At 43.2% G+C, this 19,796-nt stretch overlaps 2 protein-coding genes across 6 annotated transcripts in view; both read right to left on the bottom strand.

Moving 5' to 3' along the window:
- Positions 1-217: 217 nt before the first annotated feature.
- On the bottom strand, positions 218-3,937 carry fam110a (family with sequence similarity 110 member A). Of its 2 annotated transcripts, XM_046364337.1 has the most exons (3): positions 3,722-3,937; positions 2,972-3,025; positions 218-2,147 (listed from the first exon to the last, which is right to left on the bottom strand). In XM_046364337.1, exon 3 carries the CDS (start codon positions 1,948-1,950, stop codon positions 673-675), a length of 1,278 nt encoding a protein of 425 aa, XP_046220293.1. In that variant the 5' UTR covers positions 1,951-2,147; positions 2,972-3,025; positions 3,722-3,937; the 3' UTR covers positions 218-672. The 2 variants fall into 2 exon arrangements, with proteins under 2 accessions (XP_046220293.1, XP_046220295.1); XM_046364339.1 differs by lacking the exon at positions 2,972-3,025.
- Positions 3,938-4,618: 681 nt separating this feature from the next.
- Positions 4,619-19,796, bottom strand: part of LOC124045936 (protein prickle-like) — a 32,235-nt gene continuing 17,057 nt past the window's right edge. For all 4 annotated transcript variants that reach the window (XM_046365762.1, XM_046365763.1, XM_046365765.1 and 1 more), the window contains 9 exons: positions 15,635-15,818; positions 15,340-15,453; positions 12,761-12,898; positions 9,122-9,325; positions 8,202-8,388; positions 7,633-7,971; positions 7,063-7,371; positions 6,470-6,823; positions 4,619-6,379 (listed from right to left, as the gene is read on the bottom strand). In XM_046365762.1, coding sequence (XP_046221718.1) covers positions 5,994-6,379; positions 6,470-6,823; positions 7,063-7,371; positions 7,633-7,971; positions 8,202-8,388; positions 9,122-9,325; positions 12,761-12,898; positions 15,340-15,453; positions 15,635-15,818 — 2,215 coding nt within the window. In that variant the 3' untranslated portion in view covers positions 4,619-5,993. The remainder of the gene's footprint in view (positions 6,380-6,469; positions 6,824-7,062; positions 7,372-7,632; positions 7,972-8,201; positions 8,389-9,121; positions 9,326-12,760; positions 12,899-15,339; positions 15,454-15,634; positions 15,819-19,796) is intronic.

Raw genomic sequence — 19,796 nt, 5'->3', positions numbered from 1 at the left:
TAATTTCACCCAGTCAGTCCCACCTCTCCTGTAATTTCACCCAGTCAGTCTCACCTCTCCTGTAATTTCACCCAGTCAGTCCCACCTCTCCTGTAATTTCACCCAGTCAGTCCCACCTCTCCTGTAATTTCACCCAGTCAGTCCCACATACCTTTTCCCGCTCCAGCTGCACCCCTCGAAAACAGAGAACATGAATGATGAACTCACACACCTCAAATCAGCTTACTTTAACATTGTTAAATGGTATTTATTTAGAAACAGATCATCTGAACATACAGTAACAAAGCAAACCAAAAAGAAAGACTTGTAAAGCCCCACTATGAGACTAAAACAAATATGTTGATGTATTTCTCATTTAAAAAAAACAGAACACAATTCTGATAACTTACTTGTAATCTGACCGGCTATCTTTTTTTGTCAATAAAGGTGAAACAGGTGGTAGTACAAAGTACCAAATATCTTGCACAAATGATGTCCAACACTATCATACTGCTTTAACAGACATTTATTTCACTATTAGTACACATCAGTCCCTTCCTTTCATTTTCATTGTCATTGGTTGGTTCATACGGCAGTCACACTTCTCCAGTTTTTTTCTCTGTACAGGAATTATGTTTAAAGTGTACCTCCATATTTTTCTCCCCTGCCTCTATTTACATCAGTCTCATGGGCCTACATGTTGGTGCTCCTGGCAGTATCCTTGGATTGGCGGATACCATAAAGCCACTTGATCACTCTGGCGTTCCTCTCAATGACAGAGACACCATAGGGAGCCGGCTCTGCCGGCCCACCGTTCTCTTCTTCCTCCTCATGCCCTGCACACTCTGACCCAGGAGCACTGGCACTGCGGAACTGTGCAAGGGACACAATGTCCGAGCCCGGCCCCTTCAGCACCTGCATCTCCGAAGGGTCCAAACCACACAGGTTGAAGAAGCGCTCCAGGTCAGTACTGGCCCGGGAGTAACGGTCACTCATGTCTGATTTGGAGCGGGTCAGAGAGGGCCGTTTCCTGGAGCTACCGGAGGACGGGCGAGTGACCGACGGGGAGGGCGGAAGTACAGGGTAGTTGGCTGGGAACTGAACGGGAGTAGACGGGGAGTTGGGGCTTGGGGTGTGGTCTTGTGGTGGAGGGGCTGGGACTGGTTTAAGAGATGCAGGGCCTGGTGCATAGGTAGTTCGGGGGTGGAAGAGATGAAGAGGTGACATAGCGTTGTGGATCTGAGTGTGTGGATGCAGAGCCATGGGCTGCAATGGGAGATGCATCTGCTGCCGTGCTCTGAAGGGCTTCCTCACTGGCATGGTATGGTGGTGTTGGGGTATTACGTCCACTCTACGTATGGTCACTGCAGCAGAACATCCAGAAGGACTTAGTGGGCCAGAGGCATTTATCCTTAATTTGACTGGGGTGGACCATTCAGGGCAGGGGGTCGGGATCCCCTCAGCAGCCCCAGCAGAGAACGGAGAGGGAGAGATGGTAGTGGTGGTGGGGCAGTCAGGGGCCTGACTACTCTCCACTGGGTCCATGGTGGGAGAGGTAGGGGGAGTTTCAGCCTCACCCATCCCGTTGATCAGGTTACTCAGGTGCTCCAGGTCCAATGGAGCACTCCCTTGCTGGGTGTAGTTAGAGCGAGAAGGTTGGGTCTTACGGGTTGGCCGTAGTCCGGTAGCCGGGGACATCAGAGGTTTGCGCATGACAGGCGGAGGCATTTTTATTGGCTGCTGCTTGGAGGGGGCCACCTGACTCTTGACGTATTTAGCCTTGTCTGCCGCCAGCCTCTCCACGGCGCTCTGCCTGGGCTCAGCTGCTGCCGCTGTTCTTGGTTGGAGGAGGAGGCGGTTTGGCATGAGGATGCGGTTGGGGTTGGGCGTCCCAGCAACCCTCACCGGCTGTGTCAGGACAGGCTGGGGGGTCTCCACAGGCATGCTGGAGTTGGGAGTGGGAGGTAACATGGGTGGGTTGTCCTTGACTCCCGTCTTTCTCCTGCAGTTTTTGGCCACCTAAAGTCAAACTTCTTTGGATGCCATCAGTCCAGAATCCTACTGTCCCCTGAAAGCTGACAGGATTTTGCTCTTGCCGATATGATTCCTTCTTCGTCCAGTTCCCAAGGGATCTCACTTGATCCCTGGTGCCTTAAAGTCTGGATGTTCTGTAGAAAAAGGAGAAACACCATCACACAGCAACTTACACACCATCAGATATATGTGTCAAAGGAAAGAGACAACACAAACAAGCAAGCAATCAATATAAATTCACAGTTACCTCAAAGACCGGGAGAGATACAGAGATACTGCCCCAATGTAACTGATACAGCAACTCACACTAAGCACTATAAAGTGCTGTGGTTGATTCAGGGATATTGTAAGTCAACATTATAATGGCTCCTCCCACTGCACCCACAAAACCCCAGGTTGCAGCCAATCACAACACAGAATGTTATACATCTGAATAGAAAAGGGACGGGTCGGATGCAGGCCATTGGCTGCGGGTCCAAACATTTATCAATTACACCTGGCACCCATCGATCTCAAGAACATAACACAATAAACTTCCATACTTCATTTCCATTCATTGTAAGGCCAGTGAAAAGCCTGAGCTTGAGAGAGGACTGAAGAAAAGTGTGGGGGTGGGGGGCTCACCAGCTGTCAACAAACTATTGTTTGGAAGAATATCCATACACACACACCCCAACAGCTGTTAGAGGGGAACAATGCCACTCCATCTTTAAATAAAGCTCCCAGTTGCTAGGGGGTAGTGCTGGGCTTGGGCTTCCTCTAGACTGCAGACCCCAGGGTTGTCTGGTTTGTATTTCTGAAACCATAACACTTGACCCACCCATCTGGGAGTTGTAGTCAGTCATCATCAATTCGTTATCTGAATATTTGTTTTCCTTAGAAGAACACACATTATATAGGTTCTCTCTACACCAGTAAATTTGCTGAAGATCAGTGACCACAGCAACATAAACATTACCTTGAGAGCTGGATACAAGGGGGTTGGGTCAGGGAAATGATTCCATGTATCTGACTGGGGAACAAGAAGTTAAGAGTGTAGGCCTGTTATTAACATCTAAAGACGTTCCTATTGTGTGGTGTCATGCACCATTGGTAGATAAAGTGCAAAGATATCAATTACAAACCAGTATTCATTGCTTTATGAAAGAGGAAGAGTGAGTTTAAAATACACCACTCTAATAGTCTGTGTGACAGACACATTCTCAACATGTTTCTCATTCCACCAGGAGCAACAACTGTCTCACTGCACTCTCACCTGCATGTCCTTATCTCTCTATCTCAACGTTGCTTCTCCTCTCACACTCACACTCCTACTGTACACAAAGTACAATGCATGTCAATGAGGGCAGAGCACGTTCTACTTTATTAGGCCAAGTAGTACAGTAATACCGAACACAAAGTTCTGTACAGTGGTATGTAAAATAAACATACAGATCCTTCTCGTTCAACCCAGGCTCAAGTCTCAGCTTGTTCCATTTAGGAAGAACAAACACCTAACACCATGGGATGACCCAGGAGGTTAATGAGAAAAGACTTGTATAAACTCACAAGCCAGGTATGTACATGAAACTGAAAGGACCTCTCACACAAACACAGTCAAGGCCTTATTTAGGGTCTTGTCCTAGTGTTCTTTGATCCTGTTTGTTTGAAGGCGTTGGTTCCTAGGACACACGCACACTTAGGCTTTTACAATCCAATGAAAACTCACCTTTAGAGTGGAAGTAGAATCTTACAGGTCCCCAATGGAACTCTAGGCCTCTCTACAGCTCATCACGCCACAAAGGATAACAACTGTAGAATTATACTGTAGCGTGTGAATGTGTTCCAGAATGGAAGGGAGCAACAGACCAGCCAAACCTGTCAGACGACTCATGTGCTGCTCCTCCTCCTTGTTCTACTCCCTCCCCCACCTGACTACTCTGACCAATCATTCCTGCATAAGGAAGTAGACCGGGTTCTTCTGTCACATGACAGTTTCTTTTCCTCTAATGATTTATGCTTCAAAGCATGCTGGTGTTTGTAATAATTAACCTGTCAATAACAGACCCATCTCTGATCAGAAGGTCAGTGTGTGGACCATAGACTGTAAAAAGAGGACAGTTGTTAGAGTTAATTGTCAAAATGAAACATAATATTGAAATGAATGAAACATACAGTGTACAAAACAGGCTTTTTCCATGACAGATTAACCAGGTCAAAACTATGATCCCTTATCGATGTCATCTGTTAATGAAGGGGAGGAGACAGGTTAAAGAAGGATTTCTAAGCCTCGAGACAATTGAGACATGGATTGTGTGTGTGTGCCATTCAGAGAGTGAATGGGCAAGACAAAATATTTAAGTGCCTTTGAACAGGGTATGGTAGTAGGTGCCAGGCTCACCGGTTTGAGTGTCAACAACTGCAACGCTGCTGGGTTTTTTCACACTCAACACTTTCCTGTGTGTCTCAAGAATGGTCTACCACCCAACTTGACAACTGTGGGAGGCATTGGAATCAACGTTGAGGCTGTTCTGAGGGCAAAAGAGGGAGCAACTCAATATTCCGAAGGTGTTCCTAATGTTTTGTCCACTCAGTGTATATTCTGATATGAAATGAGAAAGTCGTTTTCAATGAATTTATTTCTCCTAGTACAAAACTTTCAGAAACTGTAGTTTCCTTACAATCTCTGAAAAGTTCATGTTTGTTTAAAAAGTGTTTACATTTCAACAAAAAAATTGAAAACAGGAACCAGCACCCAAGAGTATAAAAATAATAGACTTGAAGTAAATGTGTTTTTGATCTAAAAATCAATGAATGTACACCATCTCTTTTTTTGAATATCATAAGCTCACATAGGGAGGCTTTACGTCGAAGTGAGAATCTTGTATATAGTCTTATTCTATTGTGTTAATATTTCCTTTTTTGCAAATTTTCCTTACTTTTAAATCTGCATTGTTGGGAAAGGGCTCGTTAGCATTTCACAGCGAAGTCTACACCGGTTGTATTCAGCGCATGTGACAAATACATTTTGATATGATAGGTTGTCAAAACATACACACACACCAACATTCACAGTCCAGGTTTGCACATATAGTCTTTTCAATCTCACTGTGTGGGACCAACACTCTGTTTTGGTTCTCAAAGAATATTTAGCCAACTATTTGGTTTAACAAACATTTCCAATCATTATTCTCATAAAATGTGTAACATTGCATATAACACTCAGAGGAGAAAAAAATGGTATGCTACAAAAACATGAAAAGTCAGCTTCTTAGTTGATATCGGCCTTGGTGAAATAATGTGACTGAACACTGCCAGCACATTACTTTCTGAAGAACATGTTTGGAAGCAGAGAGTGAGTGAGCGAGACAAATGCCCATGAAGACCCTCAAAGAAATGGAGAATCTGAGAAGGAATCCCCAAATCTTTCATGTACATTAATTAGATGGTCCTATACAAAAATAGAGATAAGAATAACTTCCCGCAATAAATGCTTACATGTTTATACTGCAATGAGCATTCTCTTTCCACAAATTCACTTGAATATAAATGTAAAGTGAATTTCTTCACGTTTCTGAGTAAATCCTACAACATGCGCTGTGGGAACACAGTGAAATGTTCTTACAGAACTCCCTAGATGGATGCCAGATTCACTCTACTGTGGAAAAAAGTGCCAATATACAAACACAAAACATAACATTTATATTTCATATCTGATTCCTCTAATACATCTTACAGTCAGTCACTCTCTCCATTTCCTCTTGCCTTCTTATAGTAGTGGTTTAATCTTTGAATGAGTCTGCTGGATAGGAGTGTTGTATTCAAAGTATCCCCACATGTTACAGATTAATATGTATCATTCATTGTGAAACTGGACATCGGCTTGATCGTTGAAAAACAGAACTTTCACTGTGAGGGTCAAACTTAGGAGATGGCACAGTTCTTGTCTTTGTCCTTTGCACCAAGGCCATTGGCCCTTCTCTTCCTGCTCAGGCTGTCTCTCAACCCCCTGTCCTTCTCTCCTTCAGTCTTTCCATCCCTCTCTCCTTCCATCCAGACTGGGGCCTGTGGGTTAGCTGGGGGGGCAGGGGGATAGGCTGCCCCAGGAAGTAACCATCTTCCTCTGAGTCTGAGGAGGAGGAGCAGGTGGAGCAGGAGTCCTCATGTTTGTTGTACTGGGTTGGCTGGAGGTTGAGTAATGGGGGCTCTGTGATAACAGGGGAAGCGAGGGACACACTCTCTCGTCTCCTCTCTAGAGCATCCAGACAGGGCCTGTCCGGCTGAGAGTGACAGAAACGTGTCTCTGTGCCTAGGTGGAGAGTGGAGTCGGAAGCCACATGGCCACGGTTCCACCCCCGCCGTAAACTACGATGTTGGTATGAACCATCTGTGAGGAGACGCAAAAAAATGAAAGACGGTTGGCATTTGTGATGAAAAAAAAAGAGAACGAAAAGGAAAAGAAAGTTCAGTCTCTTACCCAGTAGGTCCATTTGAGGTGGAATGCCCCTCTGCATATGTAACCTGCTCCCAAAACCTCCATCCTCTTCCTCTGCCTGTTCTTCATCCCCCTCTCTTCTCTCCTCCTCCTCTTCTTCCTCCTCCTCATCCACAGAGTAGCTGCAGCTGATTGGCTCTCGGAAACTGACCCTGGTTGTCCCACTTCGACTTGATTGGGGGCTAGGGTCAGGGGGGCTTGGCTCTAGTTGGTGCAGACTTGGCCTGATTATCAAATCACAAGACTTGGGTTGAGGGGGCGGGAGGGGCAGAGGGTCAGCAGGACTGGGATGGTTTAGTGATGCAGGTAAGGATGAGTTCCTCGGGGGAGGAAACACTGGGAAGAGGGAGAGAAAACAAATTAAATACCTCCATTTATACATTTAAAAAAGCAAGGGATACAATTTATGTTCAATCAACTCACAATAAGGTGAGTAAGACTTGGTTCCAGATTTATAGAATACTACTCAACTCTTGCTTGTGGCAAATTGTATCTAACAGAGCACCACAGTTAACTTTTTCATTCCGAACAGTCCCAATTTAACTTATGATGCATCTTATTGCCTTGTATAATACCTTGCATAACTTGACTACTTCTCTCCACACAGTTCCCATGGTCCTTTGCAGTAGACGTTCCTCTACTGAAACTGGTAAGGGGGTGTCCCGCATAGCCATTGGGCTCTCCTAAAAACTCCAGACTACTGCCTGGATGCTTGCCACAATCTCCTGGGCGCAAACTGCTGAGTGATTGGTCGACAGGACAAGATGGTCCCCAGTTATTGGCTAAGTGACAATGGGGGAGGGGAGAGTAGGACCGTCTGAGGTTAGGATGACCGTTGAGTGGTGGGGGGACTCCATTCGGAATGTTAGTAGAGATGTGAACACCTGTGAGACAGATGAAATTAAGATAAAACCCACCTTGTTTAAATAGAAAAGGCTATGTAATCTCTGACACTTTCTAAAATCTATTGTTTTGAGCACGTGATCAAAGTTACTTTGGAGAAAAGAGCCTGCTAAATAAGTAAAATAATCTATGTGCACGAGTATTACAAAGATGTTACATGCTGGGGAAATAAAAAGGCTCAGGAATGACCTACATAACATGTAAATACCATCTGCATCTATGTATGTACAGTAAACCCCTACGTCTATTTTCCAGTGCAGCATGAATGCAGACTTCTCCTGGGACAACAGGGATGTTGGCTCCCTCTGGTGGTTGCTGTGGGGAGCAGCGCTGCGGCTGCTGGATCTTCTCATCTGTCTCACAGCGTCTGTGCTGAGGAGGCCGGTTCTGGAGGGCTGAGTCACACGAGTCTGAGTTATCTGGGTCCTCTCCCAGAGAGCAGGGCCTGGAGCAAAAGATGAGGCCCCCACGTGGGAGGAAGGGCCGCCCCAGCAAGGGGAGCCGACAGCGGGCACAGCAGAAACACGACTTGGCAGCATGCCAATGCTGGCCCTCATAGGTCATTTGCCCCTGGTCTATACCTGGAAGACAAAGCGAGTCTAAGAAAATTGTCTGTGTGTATGAATTTTTCCCTGTGTGAGTGGTTGTATACTTCTCTCTGTGTGAGTGGTTGTATACTTCTCTCTGTGTGAGTGGTTGTATACTTCTGTGTGAGTGGTTGTATACTTCTGTGTGAGTGGTTGTATACTTCTGTGTGAGTGGTTGTATATGTTTCCCTTTGTGCAAACATGGACCTGTGTTGTTCCAGTACCTATGTGTTCCCCACAGGTGTCACAGTACTCTGCATAGAGTGACTCATAGCAGGAGCAGCAGTACGGCCGGCACTCTCTCATGATGTACCGCTGTCCTCCCAACGCTGCTTCACACTCAAAACAACAGAAGTGCTTCCTATGCCAGTGTCGGCCCTCTGCCTCTGTACACTCATCAGCTAGAATTATCTGCAGTTCAGAGAGAGAGGGAAAGATAGGAGGGGAAGAGAGGGGGAGAGAGAGGGGGAGAGAAAGGGAGTGGGTGGAAAAAAGGGTAAGAGGCTCAGCCAATCACATCACTAATGAACATTTCTGGTTCATGTGGAATGACAGTTCTGTTTCTCTGAAAGACTGTCTTTACAGTGTGACAGGGTACATCCTCTAAGGACTTGTGAAGGTCAGTCATGACAGACCTATTAGTCTACTTCAACTAATCTCTTAAGTCAGAAATACCAAGGGTCTAAACAAGACTGTGTGGGTGTGTGCGCGCACGTGGAAGAGCGATTTAAAAGGTGTTTGTGGAACAACAACATATGGCTGTCTCATTGAGGGACTAGATGCTCCTCTAGGGTCTACAGGCATGTAAATCAAATAAAGAAACACTCTCCCAGCCCCGAAGTACAAGTCTGCCAAAGATACAAATCTCCTCATAAGAGTCAGTGTTAGAACTGGCAAGAGTGGCGATTTGAAAAATGTAGATTTGTAGACAGGGCAGAGAGTGTATAAGCAGAGAGTGGATACATAGTTTGGAGAGCTTTGTGGACAGCAGAGGGCAGTATATGAGCAGACAGCGTACATAGTATGGAGAGATTTCTTGACAGGACAGGGCAGACAGAGTGCATGACCAGACAGTGGACTGGATACACAGTGAGCATATCATTTCTTGAAGGTGGCAGAGTCATGACAGGGCAGAGTCAATCACCTCATCACAGGCTTGGCAGCGCGGTTTGATCCTCTCAGCGTGGTGCCTGCCACAGTAGATCTGTCCATCCTGGTAGAAGTATATGAGGTCCACCAGCAGCTCAGTACAAGAGGCACACTGGAAACATTGAGGGTGCCAACAGCTCCCGTGACCCGCCCGGCTGGCAAACACCGCTATGTCCCCACCACAGATCTGTCTGCCACACTGAAACACAGAGAATGACAGAGACAAAACAATAGGTAAACCAAATGTAAATGAGCATGTGAGAACACAAGTGTATACGTAACAGACCTCGGTTCAAATACATCCCAGCTCGCACATTTGGTTCCTTGGAAGTTGTGGGTACGAACATTTTTGGTTTCCCATTTGTTCTGGGAACGAAGCCATACGCTTCCTGACGGGTAAAACTGAACTTTAAAAATAAATAAAAATGCTCCGAGAACAGAAGTAAACATTTAGCCTGTTCTGGGAAACGTTTATCTTTAGGTTCCACTGAGGTTCTGAGAATGTTTTACTCTGGTTCCTTGACAGTTTTCCTGGGAGGTTTTATTAATTTTCAGAGAACTAAAATGACAGGTTATTTGTAGGTTTTAAAAAACAAAAATGTCACTGAATGTTTAAGACTTTTAATAACGTTGCCATCTTATTTTGGGTTAACGTTTTTGAACTCCAAGAACAGATAGGATACATGGAAATTAATTTCCTTGGGCATTAATCATGGAAACACATTCATTTTTTTTTATTGTGACACTGCATCAGTTAGATTCAAATGTATAATCCTCTGTTCTCTATCTATGTCATTAGTTCACTGCGCCACCAGGATGGAGCCTGACATGTTTTTAGTCTATTAAAAAAAAAAACATTTCAAAGGAAACAGGCACTCATTAAGATCAGGTGTGGCCAAATAGTGGGCGAGACCAACATACCTGAATACACTTGATAAGAGAGGATAGAGTGTTTTGTTGATGCTGAGCGTAACGTAAACGTACATGTTTTTAAATAACATTATTGGAACGTTCTCTGAACATGAAACATTTTTGTTTTTTATGGAAACTTTTCTTAACGTTCTTGGAACAATTTGAGAACATTACTTTAAATATAACCATAAGGAAACATTATGCAGAAGTACTGAAATTCCCACAGAAGAATGTTGTTTCTTGAAGTTCTCTGAACTATTTGAGACCATTCCCAATGTAAAACCATTTGGAGAACGTTCCTAGAACATTACCAAAATGGAAATTAAAATGTAAACATGTTTCAACTTTTAGGGAGCGTTCTGTTAAAGTAATGCTAGCACGCATGGTTTATTTACATCATTGCCCTACTACGTAAAAGAGGACATCCAAGATGGAAAATTAATAACTTCAGTGGGGTAAGGAAATGTTCCGTCTAAAATTAACTAACTAACTCGTTAATTTATAACAAAACATACATTTGATTAGCTAGACGATTTTGAGTTGATAGCAAGCAAGCTAAAGTTGTAGCGGCTGACTTTCTTTGCGCTGAACAGTGCAAGCTAACAGTTGCTACTTGCTAGCCACATGATCGTAACGTTTAACAGGTTGCAGTTGTCTAATTATGTCACTTGTTTTAGTATAGAAGGTTTATTATAACATTTTGAAAATGTGTGTGATTTATGTGCCATATTCATGATGTTATTGGCAAACGATGTCTGAAGTTCAACGGCTTATGCTAGCTAGCTACTGTTGTGTGTCTTTGTTTATTATGGAAGGGCTGGCTGCAAACGGAAGGGCTGGGGCGGTCCTACGTAAAACAGTACATCATGATTCATTCAAGTTTACATAAAAGTTTTAATAACTCCAACCTAAGTGTTTCAAACACGCCACAAATTTCTTGTTAACAAACTATAGTTTTGGCAAGTCGGTTAGGACATCTACTTTGTGCATGACAAGTCATTTTTTCAACAATTGTTTACAGACAGATTATTTCACTTAATCACAATTCCAGTGGGTCAGAAGTTTACATACACTAAGCCGACTGTGCCTTTAAACAGCTTGGAAAATTCCAGAAAATTATGTCATGGCTTTAGAAGCTTCTGATAGGCTAATTGACATCATTTGAGTCAATTGGAGGTGTACTTGTAGATTTATTTCAAGGCCTACCTTCAAACTCAGTGCCTCTTTGCCTGACATCATGGGAAAATCAAAATAAATCAGCCAAGACCTCAGAAAAACAATTGTAGACCTCCACAAGTCTGGTTCATCATTGGGAGCAATTTCCAAATGCCTGAAGGTACCACGTTAATCTGTACAAACAATAGTACGCAAGTATAAACACCATGGGACCACGCAGCCGTCATTCCGCTCAGGAAGGAGACGCGTTCTGTCTCCTAGAGATTAACGTATTTTGGTGTGAAAAGTGCAAATCAATCCCAGAACAACAGCAAAGGACCGTGTGAAGATGCTGGTGGAAACAGGTACAAAAGTATCTACATCCACAGTAAAACGAGTCCTATATCGACATAACCTGAAATTCCGCTCAGCAAGGAAGAAGCCACTGCTCTAAAACAGCCATAAAAAGGACAGACTACGGTTTGCAACTGCACATGGGGACAAAGATTGTACTTTTTGGAGAAATATCCTCTGGTCTGATGAAACAAAAATATTACTGTTAGGCCATAATGACCATTCATTATGTTTGGAGGAAAAAGGGGGAGGCTTGCAAGCCGAAGAATACCATCCCAACCGTGAAGCACGGGGGTGGCAGCATCATGTTGTAGGGGTGTTTTTCTGCAGGAGGGACTGGTGCACTTCACAAAATAGATAGCATCATGAGGTAGGAAAATTATGTGGATATATTGAAGCAACATCTCAAAACATCAGTCAGGAAGTTAAAGCTTGGCACAAATTGGTCTTCCAAATGGACAATGACCCCAAGCATACTTCCAAAGTTGTGGCAAAATGGCTCAAGGACAACTAAGTCAAGGGATTGGAGTGGCCATCACAAAGCCCTGACTTCCATCCCATAGAAAATGTGTGGGCAGAACTGAAAAAGCGTGTGCGAGCCACTGGGAATGTGATTAAAGAAATAAAAGCTGAAATAAAATCACCCTACTATTATTCTGACATTCACATTCTTAAAATAAAGTTGTGATCCTAACTGACCTAAAAAAGGGAATATTTACTAGGATTAAATGTCAGGAATTGTGAAAAACTGAGTTTAAATGTATTTGGCTAAGGTGTATGTAAACTTCCCACTTCAACTGTATGTGCCTGGCTTGGTGTGTATTTCAGTATTTCAGTTTCTGGTATTTAAAATGCTTTTTTTCTGTGTATTTGAGCCTTTTCAAAAGAGCTCAAAATAAGTATCTTTATTTGAATGGTTATTTGTAAAAACGAAATAGTCTAACAAATTGTATTTGAGAGCATTTTAAAATACTTATTTCAAATACTATTTTTAAATACCTGGGAGTGTAATTGAGCATTTTAAAATACTTTCCAAATGTATTTCCAAATACATACAAATATTACATTTAACTACTTGTATTTTAAAATAAAATGTGAATACTTACTTAAAATGTGAAAATAATTTAGATATTTGAACCCAGGTCTGATACATACACCAAAAATTGGAGAATTCCCTAATTCCTCCTGTCCCCCCCCCCCCAGCAGTATCTACCTGTTGGCAGATGGCTCCGGTCATGGTGACAGGGAACAGTCTGACCATGCCTCTGCCCAGGTTCTCTCTTTTCCTCTGCTGACTGAACATACGCAGCTCCTTCTTCTCCTCCTCATCCAGATGGTTACAGTATTGAGGCTGGAAACACAAAACACATACAGAAGTTATAATGCTGTCTCAAGCAGAACAAACTAGTGAGGAACAAAACAAAAATGCCAGTACCAGTCAAAAGTTTGGACACCTACTCATTCAAGTTCTTTTTTATATTTGACTATTTTCTACACTGTAGAATCAGTGAAGACATCAAAACTATGAAACAACACATGGAATCATGTAGTAACCCCCCCCCAAAAAATTAAACAAATCAAAATATATTTTATATTTGAGATTCTTCAAAGTAGCCACCCTCTGCAAAGTAGCCACAGCTTTGCACATTCTTGGTATTCTCACAACCAGCTTCAGGAGGAATGCTTTTCCAACAGTCTTGAAGGAGTTCACACATATGCTGAGCACTTGGTGGCTGCTTTTCCTTCGCTCTGCGCTACAACTCATCCCAAACCATCTTAAATTGGGTTGAGGTCAGGTGATTGTGGAGGCCATGTCATCTGATGCAGCACTCCATCACTCTCCTTCTTGGTGGATTAGCCTTTACACAGCCTGGAGGTGTGTTGGGTCATTGTCCTGTTGAAAAACAAACGATAGTCCCACTAAGTGCAAATTAATGGGATGGCATATCACTGCAGAATGCTTTGGTAGCCATGCTGGTTAAGTGTGCCTTGAATTCTAAATAAATTACTGAGAGTGTCACCAGCAAAGCACCCCTACACCGTCACACCTCCTCCTCCATGCTTCACTGTGGGAACCACATATGCAAAGATAATCCGTTCACCTACTCTGCGTCTCACAAAGACACGGCGGTTGGAACAAAAAATCTCAAATTTAGACTCATCAGACCAAAGGGCAGATTTCCACCGGTGTAATGTCCATTGCTCGTGTTTCTTGGCCCAAGAAAGTCTCCCCTTCTTATTTTTTATTGAACCTTTATTTAACTTGGCAAGTCAGTTAAGAACAAATTCTTATTTACAATGACGGCCTACCAACAGGCAAAAGGCCTCCTGCGGTTAACGGGGACCTGGGATTAAAAATAAATACAATATAAACATAGGACAAAAACATGTGTCACAACAAGAGAGACAACACTACATAAAGAGAGACCTATAAGACAACAACATAGCAAGGCAGCAACGCATGACAACACAGCATGGTAGCAACATAACAACATGGTAGCAGCACAAAACATGGTACAAACATTATTGGGCACAGACAACAGCACAAAGGGCAATAAGGTAGAGACAACAATAGATCACAAAGCAGCCACAACTCTCAGTAAGAGTGTCCATGATTGAGTCTTTGAATGAAGAGATTGAGATACAACTGTCCAGTTTGAGTGTTTGCTGCAGCTCGTTCCAGTCGCTAGCTGAAGCGAACTGAAAAGATGAGTGACCCAGGGATGTGTGTTCTTTGGGGACCTTTAACAGAATGTGACTGGCAGAACGGGTGTTGTATGTGGAGGATGAGGGCTGCGGTAGATATCGCAGATAGGAGAGAGTGAGGCCTAATAGGATTTTATAAATAAGCATCAACCAGTGGGTCCAAATGGGCGGTAATTTAGAATGCATAAGATACTGCAGCTTCTTCCTTTGTTACTCAGTCTTCCCGCTCCTTCACTCAAACCCAGACCCTTTACTTTTGTGTAACAAGCTGTCATATCGGTTCCGCCCGCTAGGGACGTTTTCCTTTATGACGTAATTTGTAATCAAGTTATGATTAATTATGTGTGATTGGTTAAGTATTTAGTAAATAAATAATTAAACCCAATTTTGTATTGCTGATTCAACATGTTAGCCAGGGTTTGTGAAGATAACCAAGAATTTACAACTTTCAGATGAGACTGAATTATGGTGACGATTAATATTGACTGCTATTGATGTAAAATATTACTAGGTCTTCAAGACTTTATTCGGAGGGTAACAGCTCTATAAATATTATTTTGTGGTGCCCCGACTCTCTAGTTAATTACATTTACATGATTAGCTCAACCAGGTGATATTAATTACGGAGAAATGATTTTATAGAATAGCATGTGATATCATGTCATGTCATATATCGCTTTGGATAAAAGCGTCTGCTAAATGGCATATATATCACTTAATCCGGCATAGCCAAGGACACGACAGTGGCTACTTTGAAGAAATGTTTAACACTTTGTTGGTTACTACATGATTCCATGTGCTATTTCATAGTTTTGATGTCTTCACTACTATTCTACGATGTAGAAAAGTCAAAAATAATCAAATATCTATTTTTTAAAAACTGAAATGAGTAGGTGTGTCCAAACTTGTTACTGTTACATTACAGACCAGAGGCCAGGGAAACAAATCTCCCACAGACGTGCAGTATAGTAAAGAATAGTTATAATGCTGAGTCAGACAAGCATCATAGAAAACAATCATATTATAGCCCAGGGGCAGTAGGACAACCAAAATCCCACGCAGAGTTACAGTATTAGCGACTGTTACCTCACTGTCGTGAGCTGGTAGCTGGTGGAGGAGCTGTTTTATGCGGTACCGCTCTCCTGAGCTGTTAGCATAGGGCACTCTGTCCTCCGGGATACAGCTGAAATACTGATACACCTGCATTAAAAACAAGCATGTTCAGACACACACTTCTTTGGCTGCGAGGCCATTTTTTTATACCCTGTGTGTATGCAAATAAGAATGAGTTTTGAAGTTTAAACATACAGCTAACTGTCAAAATAAAAGGAAACACGTGAGTAAATGAGCGATGCCAAGTATATTGAAAGCTGGTTCTGACCTGTTCGGGCTTGAGTCCAGGCGGGACCCAGGCATACTCCTCGGAGGCACAGCCTGAGTCGTCGTCGGAGATGGAGTGTCTCTGGAAGTCTGAGACCAGCTTCACCATCATCCTCTCCAGCTGGCCCGGCACCGCCCGCACTGCATGCTCCTCACGCACACACTTACAGTGCACACAGATCTTCCTGTGGATGGAAAGAGAGGACAACAGGTCCAATACATGCAACACCCACCAAACGAAGATTTTTTTTAACACATCCTATTATCTAATCATAAAAACATGCCATTGTTTGCCAACCATTCCAATAGACTCATACACATGCCCACACATCCATACTGTCTGTGGTGAAGTATTCCATGGCATGAACATACTTTGCGTTGGATACATGATGTAATTAGCAAGCCCACAAACATTCTTGAGCGTGACTCAATATGACTCCCCGCATCACAGTCACGCATTACTAAGACAACAAGCAGGTGTTCATCCAAGGAGAGGCACATCAAACTCAGACACACAGACCCAGTCAAATACTCACTGCGCAGAAGCTAAAACGAGCATGTAGTCTAACTGCAAACTGACATGCACACCCGCATTCAGTGTAACAGTGACACCGTCGGACACAAACATAACTGGATGAGGTAGCTGACCATTCTCCGATTACCTGATGAAAGAGACTGACCCCTGCACATTAAGGGGTCATATTTAACACCTTGTCATCTATGGTAAACATACTGGTAAGTCTCATCTCTTCTTGAATCAGACCCTGCATATCAAAAGGAAAGTCATGACTTTCATGAAGCATCATGATGATGCATTTTACAATATCTTGGAAACCGGACTGCTGACATGCAAAAACTTTTGGGACTGTATCAGAGGACTAACACAAATATCGGATTTGAGTGGATTTCTCCTTTAAGATTCCCACCCTTGCTCTATCACGCCACTGAGCTAGCAGGAAATGAGGTCACTGATGTAAGTCTGGGCCTGGCCGTCCTACAGTGGTTAATACAGATGTAGGATCTTAATTTGAGTCAGTCTGCTACAGCAGAAAATGATCCTGCAGCAACAGGAAATGTTTTTTTTGTAAGGTAAACTAAAGTCTGAAATTTCTAAGTGAAATATTACACATTTCAGAAGCCTTTTTAAACCTCAAAAACACCACAAGTTTTAAATGACCAGAAAGTTTATCCTGCAACAGGTTGATTAAATTAAGATCCTACATCTATAGCAGGAGGACACCCACTCTGGGATGTCATATCTTTCCTCAGAATCAATCTGTAATTGGGCCTGTCTGTATGTGGGATTGATCATGGGAGAAAGGTTTTGTACAGTACGTGCTAATGTATGTGCAAGCATTACATGTGTGTGGATGCATCAGTGTGTTGGCTGCTGCATATACAGTATCTCTGGCTCTTGTGTGATTGCATAACAGGCCCTCAGCTGGTATTTGCGGCTCAAGGCCTGTTCCTCAGGCACAGATGGAGGACAAAGCCGCTTTGCTTAGACACAAACACACACATACCCCCCCCCCCCCTTAACCCAAACACCAGCTCTAAACACACCCACTCTCTCTCCGACCAGAGTCCAAACCTTTCATGTGGATAAACATCATTCACCAGTCAGTCCTCCATCCTTCCTACTATTACCTCCCCATTAAAATATTAAACTGTTGGGCTTTCCTGTCCAATCTTTATTCTGCTGCTATTCCGTCTGCTGATACTATGATATCTATGCCTTTGCTGTACATTTACTTTGGTTCCTTAACGGATTGCTTTCATCACTGGCTGCCGTAGCTCCTTATAAGGTCAGGTTGTAGTGCAGCAGGTCCTGTATAAATCATGGTAAACATAGCAGGTCACCTCAGGGTAAGCCATTCTGGCAAGACTCACTAGCCACAATCTGGCCCCAGCCGTTTGCCCCCAGAGCCTGTGTACACTGTACATGCGTGCATGTAAGAGGCACAGTGAGACACCATATGTGTATGTATATGTGTGTGTGTGTAGTACAGATGACTTCCAGCATGCAGGAAAACCACTACAGATGTACCAGGAAATGTTATCCAGCCACCCACTCAAAACGACAGGCAGGTTTATCAGTAAAATAATCAGCAAAGAGTTGTTCAGAGTATAGTAGCCAAGTCCAACATTAAACCTAATTACATCAGCCAGAGCTAGAGAGCAGTTTCTAAACCAATTTATTTTAAACGATGTGGACTGTGTGCAAATGGGCTTGAGTGTTATTAACCTAGTTGTATCGTCTTGGCAGCCTGGAAAGACGTATAGCTGGCCATTAAGAGTATATTTAGCTACGCTCAGATGGAATGCCAGGGCGGCACACACAGCCTCCACAGCCACACCCAGCTACTGCCACCAAGAGGGCCTCAGAAATTACCAGCATCGTTACCGTGGTTACAGAGCGTGAGCAGATGCTGATTTGATCTGTTTAGCTTGTAATCCGTGTCACGCCTCTGCGTCAGCGCTCTGTGGCTGTAACAGTTGTTGTTGAGGCATCTTACTTTGTGTTGATGTGTAAACAGTGAGCCTGGTAGTGGATAATCCCATACATGATTGACTGATGGGCAGTAGGATACAAGTAAAGCAGTGTAGGCTGCTTTTCTATTGTGCTTCTGAGGCCCATCACAAACTAGTACTATACATTTAGATAAACAATACAGTATATACACTTCTTATATCCTCTATAAAAACAGTGTGTGAGGAATCCATGTCAGGGATGTGCATCTCTCAAGACGATTCGATACACATGGGCTCCGATACTTGATTAAAAAATAATAATAATAAATAAAATAAATAAAAAATAAATATATATATATATTGTCGACAGCTAGTCTTACTGGAGTCATGCACGTAATGAAAAATACATCGCAGACAAAATACTTTACAATTGACATGAATGTATAAACATCAACATGTCGTGTGCATCTATCAGTTACACACAGATGTCAGCACATACAGTACACACAAGTAGGTCACATGGGGAGAGGCCGTTGTGCCGAGACATGTTGCTTTATTTGTTTTCTGAAACCAGGTTTGCTGTTCACTTGCTCTATATGAGAAGGGAGTTCCATGCAATCATGGCTCTGTAGAATACTGCACGTTTCCTTGAATTTGTTCTGGACCTGGGGACTATGAAAAGACCCCTGGTGCCATGTCTGGTGTGGTAAGTGTGTGCGTTAGTGCTGTGTGTAAATTGACTATGCAAACCATTTGGGTTTTCCAGCACATTAATGTTTCTTATAAAAACAAAAAGTGATGTAATCAGTCTTTCCTCAACTCTTAGCCAAGTGTGACTGGCATGCATAGTATTAATATTAGCCCTCTGATTACAATTAAGAGCAAGACTTGCCGCTCTGTTCTGGGCTAGCTGCAGCTTAACTAAGTCTTTCTGTGCAGCGCCATATAACTGGACAATAATCAAGATGAGATTAAACTAGAGCCTTGATACAATACAGGGGGAAAAAACATTCAAAGTCTGCTGCTGATGGATCTCATGAGCTGGGCCTGGATTATGTATGTGTGCCATTCAGAAGGTGAATGGGAAAGTCAAAAGATCTAACCACAATGGCCCACCACCCAAATGACATCCAGCCAACTTGACAACTATGGGAGTCAACATGGGCCAGCATCTCTGTGGAACGCTTTCAACACCTTGTGGAGTCCATGCCCCGGTGAATAGGGGCTGTTCTGAGGTGTTCCTAATGTTTTGTACACTGATTGTTTAAAGCAAAACTGCCAAAACTATTGCTGATGGTGGACCTGAACAATAAAAATAAAATCTATTGTAAGCACTGTTCAGCAGGTAGCCTATAGCCAGATGAGAGTTGTGTCTCCGATAGCTCACTTTTAGTCTGGTAAAACACAATATTCAACAGGGCATAGATAAGTGTTGCTTCCGACCCTCTCATCGCCCCAATCTGGTCTTGAACCAGGGACCCTCTGAACACAGACAACATTCACCCTTGAAACATCGTTACGTATCGCTCCACAAAAGCCGTGGCCCTTGCAGAGCAAAGGGAACAACTACTTCAAGGTCTCAGAGCGAGTGACATCACCGATTGAAACGCTACTAGTGCACTGCTAACTAGCTAGCCATTTCACAGGTTGTTAGTTAACTAATAAATTACTTGTTACCATTGCACATGTCG

This window comes from Oncorhynchus gorbuscha, linkage group LG10 (genome assembly GCF_021184085.1).
Source record: "Oncorhynchus gorbuscha isolate QuinsamMale2020 ecotype Even-year linkage group LG10, OgorEven_v1.0, whole genome shotgun sequence".
NCBI classification, from domain to species: domain Eukaryota; kingdom Metazoa; phylum Chordata; class Actinopteri; order Salmoniformes; family Salmonidae; genus Oncorhynchus; species Oncorhynchus gorbuscha.
The sequence above is the reverse complement of the archived record's forward strand: the minus strand, read 5'-3'. Positions and strand labels throughout refer to the sequence as shown.

Bases quoted from the DNA above. Each gene is read 5' to 3' on its own strand.
- fam110a (XM_046364337.1), bottom strand. From the start codon at position 1,950: ATGTTACCTCCCACTCCCAACTCCAGCATGCCTGTGGAGACCCCCCAG.